General features: G+C 37.9%; 1 protein-coding gene, 1 non-coding gene and 1 pseudogene across 2 annotated transcripts; 1 reads left to right on the top strand and 2 right to left on the bottom strand.

The window, feature by feature from the left end:
• Positions 1–3507: 3507 nt before the first annotated feature.
• On the bottom strand, positions 3508–4459 carry LOC112091841 (annotated as a pseudogene).
• A 2231-nt stretch (positions 4460–6690) lies between these two features.
• Positions 6691–9437, bottom strand: LOC112091842. Its single transcript, XM_024166433.1, has 7 exons — positions 9264–9437; positions 8849–8885; positions 8418–8704; positions 7965–8174; positions 7381–7515; positions 7089–7218; positions 6691–7016 (listed from the first exon to the last, which is right to left on the bottom strand). Exons 1-7 carry the CDS (start codon positions 9435–9437, stop codon positions 6691–6693), a joined length of 1299 nt encoding a protein of 432 aa, XP_024022201.1.
• LOC112091844 lies at positions 8782–8885 on the top strand. The gene has a single exon (XR_002902323.1). It is a non-coding gene; the product is annotated as a small nucleolar RNA R71 (small nucleolar RNA).
• Positions 9438–10684: the final 1247 nt, after the last annotated feature.

Here is a 10684-nt window from a genome sequence, read left to right on the forward strand (position 1 = left end):
AATTGCCCTAGATTCATCTATTTATATGTTTTGGAGCATTAGGGTCAAAGCCGGTAAGTTTTCTCACGATTGGCCTTAAAAACGCGTCCTTTCCCGCGTCGTAGCGCCGCAGCGCTGAGTTCCTAGCACTGCAACGCTGGCTGTGCAGAATCACGGGCGCCAAAACGCTATCATGGGTGTTAAAACGCTACCCATTCTGCCCAAATGTCATGGTTCCGTAAAACTAAGCGCCACAACGCTACAAATTGGCGCCTAAGCGCTATGTTTGCTGTCTTTTTCCACCAAAAGTTGTCCAAAACCTTCCAAATCATAGACTTTCACCTAACCTTTAAACAAAAAACAAAAACACATATAAACACTAATAAAAACCTAAAAAATCAACTAGATATTAAGTGTAAAATGATACTAAATGAGTGAGTAAAACTCACTCATCAAATACCCCCAAACATAATATTTTGCTAGTCCTCGAGCAAAATAAAAATCAAAGAAAGAAAACTAAAAAAAATAAAAACACGAGTAATACGAAACATAAATAAATGAAACTTTACTTGAGTATTGATTTGGCGTTGTTTCACAAAAATGCCTCAGAGATCTCACATAAGTTACAGCTCGAGAAAGACTTTAAACTTTTTGAAAGTTTAGAATTTCAACTCGAATGTTAATCTCACCCCCACCTACGACTCCTCATGTGTATGTGTGAATTATCAATTACACATAACCAAATGCAACCCGGATGGGTTTATGCAAATAAGTGAATCAAGATAGATCTCTATTATTTCGAACTCCATAGGCTTGCTTTTCTTATCATTCTCCACTAATGTCAGTCAACAAACCACCAAGGATCATTAGGACTTTATTAAGCTTGAATTGAATGGCTAGGGATTAAGGTGGGATAAAATGATATGAATGAGGCTCTAAATTCTCTAAACTCATCAATTACTCTAGGATCCTCTTGTAGAACTTCTAACTCAATATCCCAATACATCCACCATTTGCCATCAACATTCTTGTCTCCACTCTTTATTTCTTTCTCTCTTTGTTTTTTCTTTACATGGCAAATACAGAATTTTGTTGGAGACATCAAACAAATTATAGAAAATATCAATATACCTTCCGATTCCAAGCACAACTCAATGTGCATCCTAGAATAATCAACAAGCTTAAGGGAAATGGTGAATGATAGTATTTATTTAAAGGTTAGGCTAATAATGTGGATGACAACGAAAAATTTAATCAGGCTCAAAGGGGTGACTAGGGATATTAATATAGCAGGTAAGCTCAAACGGCTCAAACGATCCAAAAATGACCTAAATCATTTCCTTAGTGATAAATTATCTGGGATTTCACCTCGAGTAATAATCAAACAAGTTCTAGAGTCCGGTGAGGTCTTAAGACGCAGGAAATTTACATAAACTTTCTCTAAGTTCACAAAATGGCCAAGTGCTCTTAGGTATGTGCTCAACAATGTAAGGAAATCATAAGTAAAGCAGAGCCAACAAACAAGTCAAGCACATAAACAATCAAATTATTCATTGTCTCCCAGAAGCCATAGTTAAGTTCAATCATTGTCTCATCATCGGTCGGGGCGAAACAAGCCAAACAAAAGCTCACGGTTTTTTTATTATTATTATTTTTGAACTGAATAAAATAAAATAAAATAAGATAGTTAACTCCCCCAAACTTTAAACTGACATTGTCCTCAATGGAAAAGTAAAACAAGATAGTGTAGAGGGCTTCCCTGAGTAGTTGTCAGTCAGTGTTTTCGTTGGAAGCAGGAGGAGGTGCAGAAGGTGTAGGTGTAGGATGGTGGCGTCTGGCTAGAGTGTATGGCGGCAAAGTCAGAGGTTGAGGAAATACAATTCCATCAGGTCCAGAATTAAGTGCACAATTGGAATACATTGCCCCCAAACTTGTAGTGAACTGTGCCAGGTAGTCAAACTGCATATCCTGTCTTGCAATAATTTGATCTTGATTATATTGAATTTGTTCAAAATGCTAATCAAATGTCTCCCGCCACTGTTGTTATTTGTTCGCCATGAGTTGCAATTGGGCCATACAATGCCTCAGCTCATTGAGTTCTATTGAGCAATTATTGGGTTGTCCAGAAGAATTACGACCAGGTAGTGGTGCAGTTGGAGCTATAGTGGGCCTTTGATCATTAGACTTATAGCTCTCCATTTTCTTCTGAGTAATGACTGACTTCGGGTGCTGAATTTCTTCATCTGCGGTCGTTGGAATTCCTACTTGTTGACACAAATCATAAATCAATGATGGATGTCCAAGTCCCCTTGTCGTCTTTCCTTGGAGCGTATCAAGAATGGATTTCTCAATGATCTTCCCAACATCTATGCTAAAGTCCATGAAAATAGCATAATTCAAAATAGCACGCTCCTTTGTCACTTCAGAAGTATTATTGCTCGGAAGCAATTTGGCAGATATAAAATAATGTCATGCCTTTGTCTCATGGGCTAACCCAGATGAAGAGAAGTTAATAACATCTGTGGTAGATTTCTTCCAACATACACGAGAGCTTGTCAAGTACCGAATAATCTCATCTGTGTCGGGTTCCTGTCGATATTGAGTGTACTCATCATTCTCTATATTAGGCAGTTTATAATACCTGTTGATGGTCTTACTGTCGAAGGATACCCATTTACCGCGAACATACACTTTCTTGTTTTTATGTTCCTTGGCATTGGCATAAAATTCTCGAACCACTGGAACTAGCGTGGCCTTTGGTTGCTTTACAAACTCTTGCCAACTGCGGCCCTCGATGTGCTCATTCATAAGTGTACCGGGGCAGTTAATCCTTCTCTTTTTCTTTGGACGGAAGACCGCTATGGCATCATGACCCCCACAGCAGAAGCTTGTCCCAACTCTTGCAAATTTCAAAGACAGTGGGAATGGATTTAAGTGAGAACAACTAGAGGTGGATTGAGAATGTTTTCAAGAAATTTCAGAGTGAAAGTTCATCTTTAGGGTCGGTTGTGAGTATTTTGGCCTGACTTTTAGATATGCTGTGAGTGTGGGTAGTTATTTTGGGGGTATTTGTTTCGGCCACCCTGAACTGGCGCCGCGGCGCTATGTTTTCAGCTCTGTGGCGTTGCCTTTTCTGCTACTCTCTGTTGTTGTCTTTTTTTTTTTTGCGCCAAGGCGCTGCAAGGTAGCGCCAAAGCGCTACGTGCTCTGCCATTTTTTTCCCAAAACGCTCTCTTTTGAGCGCCAAAGCGCTCAGATGAGCGCCAAAACGCTACTGCTGCTGCCAAATCCATGCTTTCATGCCTGCTTGAGCTTCGTTTCAATTGCAAATCCTTAGAGCAACCCCCCAAACTTGTTTATTAACCTATCAATCAATTTAAAACACAATAAGTAAACTAAAAATAAAATATAAATAAATAATAAAGGAGAATAATAAATAAATAATAATAATAAATAAAAGATTTAGAAGGCTCGGGTTACCTCCCGAGAAGCGCTTGGTTTAATGTCATCAGCCCGACGTCTTGCTTCTTATGGTGAGTTCAGGAGAATGTTGGTATTCTTTTTATTAAAGCCCCCATTAATATATGGCTTCAAACGTTGTCTGTTGACCTTGAACGTTTCCTTTGCATCATGAGTTACTTCAACTGCTCCATAGGGAAATAATCTCGCCACAGTAAATGGCCCTGACAATCTGGAGTTGAGCTTTCCTGGAAATAAGCATAGCCTTGAATTATAGAGCAACACTTGTTGGCCCGGCTTAAACTCTTTTCTTGAGATGTGCTTGTCATGCCAAGCCTTAGTTCGCTCTTTGTAAATCTTGGCATTCTCATATGCATCATTGCATAACTCCTCCATCTCATTAATCTGTAAAAATTTCTTTTCACCTGCCGCTTGCATGTCCAAATTTAACTGCATCATGGCCCAATATGCTTTATGCTCCAATTCAACTGGAAGATGACATGTTTTTCCATAAACCAACCTATAGGGAGACATCCCTATTGGTCTTTTGAATGTCGTCTGATAAGCCCAAAGTGCATCATCAAGCTTCCTTGCCTAATCCTTCTGGGAGCTCTGAACAGTCTTCTCTAGAATTAGCTTTACCTCTTTATTTGATATCTCAACTTGGCCATTCGTTTGAGGATGATATGAAGCACGGTTCAATGTTTGACTCCATATTTCACCAGTAAAGCTTCAAATAGTTTGTTGCAAAAGTGAGATCCCTCATCGCTAATTACAGCCCTTGGAGTCCCAAATCGAGTGAAAATATTTTTTCGGAGAAATTTTAGACCACCTTGCCATCATTTGTTGGAGTTGCCAATGTCTCCACCCATTTGGAAACATAATCCACTGCTAAAAGGATATACTTGTTATTGTAAGATGAAGGAAACGGACCCATGAAATCAATTCCCCATACGTCGAATAGCTCCACTTCTAATATAGTTTGCAGTGGCATTTTATTCTGCCTAGAAATATTCCCCATTCTTTGGCATCTATCGCACGCAGTCACGAAAGCATACACATCCTTGAATAAGCTTGGCCAATAGAATCCCGATTAGAGAACTTTAGCGGCAGTTTGATTTCCCCCAAAATGACCTCCACACTCAAGTGTATGGCAATGCCTTAGGATTTTTTCCATCTCTTCTTCCGGGACACATCTCTGAATAATTTGGTCTGCACAATGCTTGTAAAGCACTGGTTCCTCCCAATAATAATGCTTGACATTGGAGAAAAACTTCTTCTTTTGTTGATAAGAAAATTCCGGAGGTACAATTTTAGCCGCAAGGTAGTTCACGATATCGGCACACCAAGGAAGCGACTTTGTAGAAGAAATGGTGAATAGCTGCTCGTCAAGAAAATTATCACCAATTTAAGGCTTTTGCAATTCTTTTTCCTTCAATAATTCAAGTCTAGAAAGGTGATCCGCCACAAGATTTTTTGTGCCTTTTTATCTCTTATCTCTAAATCAAATTCTTGTAATAACAACACCCAACGCATGAGTCTCGGTTTAGCATCCTTCTTGGCCATAAGGTATTTAATTGCAAAGTGATCTATGAAAATAATTACCTTATTGCCAATTAAATAAGGCCTAAACTTGTCGAAGGCAAACACAATTGCCAATAACTCATTTTTTGTGGTTGCATAATTGAGTTGGGTATCATTGAGAGTACAACTGGCATAGTAAATAGCATGAAACACATTATTCTTGTGTTGCCCAAGAATAGCCCCTACCGCATAATCACTCGCATCGCACATCAATTCAAATGGCAACTCCCAATCTGGAGTTACAACAATAGGTGCTGACACAAGTTTCTCTTTGAGAGCAGAGAATGCCTGTTGACACTCTTCACTGAAAAGAAAAGAAGTACCTTGCACAATGAGACTTGAGAGTGGCTTGGAGATCTTAGAAAAATCCTTGATAAATCTTCTATAGAAGCCCGCGTGACCAAGAAAACTCCTTACCCCTTTGACTGATATTGGTGGTGGTAGCTTTTCTATTGTCTCGATCTTAGCTCGATCAACCTCAATGCCTTTGGAAGAAATCCGGTGGCCTAAAGCTATGCCTTCACGCACCATAAAATGACATTTCTCCCGATTTAGCATTACATTGGTTTCTTCACATCAGATTAGCACCTGCTTAAGATTGTCAAGGCAATCATCAAATGAATTTCCAACAACAGAAAAATCATCCATAAATACCTCAATTATCCGCTCCACCATGTCTAAAAAAATAGCCATCATACACCTTTGAAAAGTGCCTGGAGCGTTGCATAATCCAAATGGCATTCTTCAATAAGCAAAAGTGCCATAGGGACATGTAAATGTGGTCTTCTCTTGGTCCTCTGGTGCTATGGCTATTTGATTGTATCCGGAATAGCCATCTAGAAAACAATAGTACTCATGGCCCGCTAACCGATAGCATCTGATCAATAAAAGGTAAAGGAAAATGATCTTTTCGCGTGGCTTTATTTAACTTCCTGTAATCAGTGCAGATTCTCCATCCGGTAACGGTTCTTGTAGGGATAAACTCATTATTTTCATTCTTTACTACAGTCATTCCTCCTCTTTTGGGCACTAATTGCACTGGACTTACCTATGAGCTATCTGAGATTGGGTAAATCACTCCTGCATCTAACCATTTTAAAACTTCTTTTCTCACCACCTCTTTCATGGTTGGATTAAGTCTTTGTTGTGCTTCAACTGATGGTTTGATGTTGTTTTCCAACAGAATGCGATGCATACACATAGATGGGTGAATTCCCTTAATATCTGTCAACGACCACCCAATTGCAGACTTGTAGTCCTTCAGCACTCTTAATAACTTTTCTTCTTCAAGAGAGAGAGTAGCGAGGAGATGATTACCGGTAAAGTTGATGATTCACCAAGATATGCATAACGGAGATGTGTCGGTAATGGTTTTAGTTCGAGACTCGGTAGCTTTTCAATTGATGGAACGGGACGTGAAGAGCTTTGTCCCAGGGCTTCAAAGTATTTTCTTCTATTTGGCTCAAAGGAATCCATCCACAGTAAATACTCTATCACCTCCTTATCTTCCATGATTGAAGAATCATTTTGGAATAAGCTAGCCTCCAAGGGATCTGATTGACCCACATGGTTAGACACTATAGCTTCCACTTCATCGATCCAAAAGTAACTATCACTTGCTTCTGGGTATTTTATAGCATTGAAGACATTAAAAATTACCTCATCTTCTTATACCTGAAGGCGTAGTTCACCCTTTTGAACGTTAATAAGCGATCTCCCTGTCGCTAGGAATGGTCTTCCAAGTATGATAGGTATTTCTTTATCTTCCTCCATGTCAAGAACTATGAAATCTGCAGGGAAGATAAACTTGTCAACTTTGACGAGCACATCCTCAATTACTCCTCTAGGGTGCTTGATAGAGCGATCCGCCAATTGTAGTGTCACTATGGTAGGTCTTGCTTCACCTAAACCCAGCTTTTGGAAGATAGATAAAGGCATTAAGTTAATGCTTGCACCTAAGTCACATAATTCCTTCTCGAACACAGCATTCCCAACTGAACATGGGATGGTGAAACTCCCTGGATCTTTAAGTTTCTAGGGCAACTTCCTTTGTAAGATGGCACTACACTCTTCAGTAAGTGTAACTTTTTCATAGTCCTCAAGTTTCTTCTTGTTTGACAAGATGTCTTTCATAAACTTCACATAGCTCGGCATTTGTTCTAGAGCTTCAGCAAATGGGATATTGACGTGGAGTTTCTTGAATACATTGAGGAATTTAGCAAACTGTTGATGTAGTTTGCTTTTCTTCAGGCGTTGAGGAAAGGGAACTCTGAGAGATGGTTCTTGATGAGGTTGTGCTTGATTTTCTGCCTTATCTTCAATATTCCTTTTTGTAGACTCTTATGTTTGAGACGACACCCTTTGCTCATCTTTGTCAGGCTTTTCAATTCTCACAGGAGCTTCTAATTCTTTCCCACTTCTCAAGGTAACTGCTTTGCAATACTCATTTCCATCTCTTTTTGGATTCACTTCAGAAGTGCTAGGCAAATTTCCCTGTTCTTTTGGAACATAGATAAAGGCATTAAGTTAATGCTTGCACCTAAGTCACATAATTCCTTCTTGAACACAGCATTCCCAACTGAACATGGGATGGTGAAACTCCCTGGATCTTTAAGTTTCTAGGGCAACTTCCTTTGTAAGATGGCACTACACTCTTCAGTAAGTGTAACTTTTTCATAGTCCTCAAGTTTCTTCTTGTTTGACAAGATGTCTTTCATAAACTTCACATAGCTCGGCATTTGTTCTAGAGCTTCAGCAAATGGGATATTGACGTGGAGTTTCTTGAATACATTGAGGAATTTAGCAAACTGTTGATGTAGTTTGCTTTTCTTCAGGTGTTGAGGAAAGGGAACTCTGAGAGATGGTTCTTGATGAGGTTGTGCTTGATTTTCTGCCTTATCTTCAATATCCCTTTTTGTAGACTCTTATGTTTGAGACGACACCCTTTGCTCATCTTTGTCAGGCTTTTCAATTCTCACAGGAGCTTCTAATTCTTTACCACTTCTCAAGGTAACTGCTTTGCAATACTCTTTTCCATCTCTTTTTGGATTCACTTCAGAAGTGCTAGGCAAATTTCCCTGTTGCCTCTCAGAAAACATATTAGCCATTTGACTGATTTGCACATCTAAGCTTATGATCTGAGCCGATTGATTCTGGAAATTTGTCCTGGTTTCATTCATAAATTACGTGTGAGAGGTAGCCAATTGAGCCATTGCATCTTCCAGATTCACCTTCTTCTCTTGTGGCGGGTTGCTCTATTCGGGCTGCAGTACATTTTGAGTATTTCTCCAAGACAAGTTTGGATGATTACGTAATCCGGGATGGTATCTGTTTGGATAAGGATTATTCTGCTGCATGTTATAATTCCCCACATATTGAGCTTGCTCTATTGGTACCTGTGCAAAAGGATTGTCAACTTGACATTCATAACTTTGGTGAGGTCCGTTGCAAAATTCACACACTGGAGAGGATATTTGGATGGCATTGGCTGTCAATTGAGTTTTCTGCAATTGTTTGGAAAGGGAGGCAATTTGGGCAGTCAGATTAGTGATAGCATCAATCTCATGTAGTCCGGCTATCTTCTTTGGTATGCTTCTTTCACTAGGCCACTGGTAATTATTAGTTGCCATATCTTCTAGCAACTCATATGCTTCATCTTCAGTTTTCTTCATTAAAGCTCCTCCTGCAGATGCATCAATCAAAGTTCTTGTAGTGCCGCTCAACCCATTATAGAAATTATGGACTTGCATCCATTTAGGTAGACCATGATGAGGACATCTTCTCAGTAACTCCTTGTATCTCTCTCATGCTTCGTATAGAGTTTCACCTTCATATTGAGCAAAATTATTGATCTCGATGCGCATCTTCACAGTTTTAGCCGGTGGAAAAAACTTAGAAAGGAACTTCTAAATTAAATATTCCCAACTAGTGATCAAATTTGGCGGTAGTGAGTTCAACCAACTTTTTGCTTTATCTCTCAAAGAGAAAGGAAACAAACGAAGGCGAAGAGCTTCATCATTAACTTTGTTGTATTTGACAGTATCGCAAATCTCCATAAAATTTGTGATGTGAGCATTAGGATCTTCATTCGGCAATCCATTAAATTGAATCGCTTAAATCATCTGCAGCATCATCGGCTTCAATTGAAAATTATTCACCTGAATAGCAGGCCTCCTGATCACTGATTGAACACCAGTTGGTGGCAATGCATAATCTCACAAAGCCATTGGCTGATTGACCACCTGCGGATTATTCAGTGGTATGTTGTTGTTGTTCTCATTTATTGCCCCTTCAGGATCAGCCATAATTTCTTGTGACTGAATGACAGTTTCTCTCTTCTCCTTTCTATTTCTTCGACAAGTACGCTCAATTTCTGAATCAAGAGGAAGTAGAATACTGCTCCCAAACTTTCGCATGCACGTAGAGTAACATCCTGTAGAACACAAAACAAGAACAATAAAATAAATAACAAATAAAATTCAAAGTAAAATTAGAGTTATTTGGTATCGATATTAGCAAAAACAAAACAATCCCCGGCAACGGCGACAAAAACTTGTTGTGAAAAATCGTAACGCAAGTATACGCTATCGTAATCAAGTAATATAATAGTGAATAAGAGTATCGTCCCACGAGGATTGTTGTTTACTAATTACCGAAATTATATTAACTCCAATTTTATTTGAATAATTGAAAAGAGATTTGATAAAATTGAATAAAGTAAAATTAAAATAATTAAATAAATAAAACAATGCTAATTAGTGGAATAAAATTCAACAGATTAAGACTCTAGAGTTTTCGATTTCACCAAAATTAATCCTGTTCAAATTCCCATAAATAAAAAAAATTAATATTCAATCCTATACTGACAGTAATTTCTCTAAAGCAATTATTATTCTTTCTCAAGTAACAATAATTTTAATCTAACAAGCAAACTCTACATCTCTATCAGACTTCTAAACCTGTTGAAAATCATTAAGTGCAAGAAATTCAAAAGAACTGCACAAGCATCATAGATATCTCTATCCTGTGATCAACTAATGGTATTTCAATTAAGAGCTTATTTAATTATCACCTCAAAAACTAACTGGATATTAACTGTAAAACGATACTAAATGAGTGAGTAAAACTCACTCATCACCCTCATAGGTAACAGATTTAGAATTTAAAGCGTAACGGTGCAAGTTTTCTATTAATAAGAAGCTAGGCAATATTTATATAGTTACATTAGGAGTTTGAATTTGAATCTAATACTAATATACTATCAAATAATTTAAACTTAATACTTATCTCCTAATAACTAATAATTTAAAATTTTTCAAGCTTTAAACTAAAAAATAATCACTAATCTAATCTCTAAATTCCAAAGATAAATTAAATACAAACTAATTTAAATTTAAATAAATTAATCATCCTTATCAATACGTAATTCCCGTATACAAGTCCTCCATCAAATGGCTAACCCACGTGTTCAATCCCCATAAACAACCTTAAAGTTATGAGACTATTTCAGAATTTAAATGAGCTGGAACAGGCTATTTGAGAATTTATCTCCCACTAATTTTATTCGTTCTGGATCAATTTGTTACAGTATGCGATTTTTTTTTTCTCTAAACAAGTTTTCAAGACGTATCCAAATATTACATTTAAGATTTTACTTTATGTA

This window comes from Morus notabilis, unplaced genomic scaffold, assembly GCF_000414095.1.
Source record: "Morus notabilis unplaced genomic scaffold, ASM41409v2 Scaffold444, whole genome shotgun sequence".
NCBI classification, from domain to species: domain Eukaryota; kingdom Viridiplantae; phylum Streptophyta; class Magnoliopsida; order Rosales; family Moraceae; genus Morus; species Morus notabilis.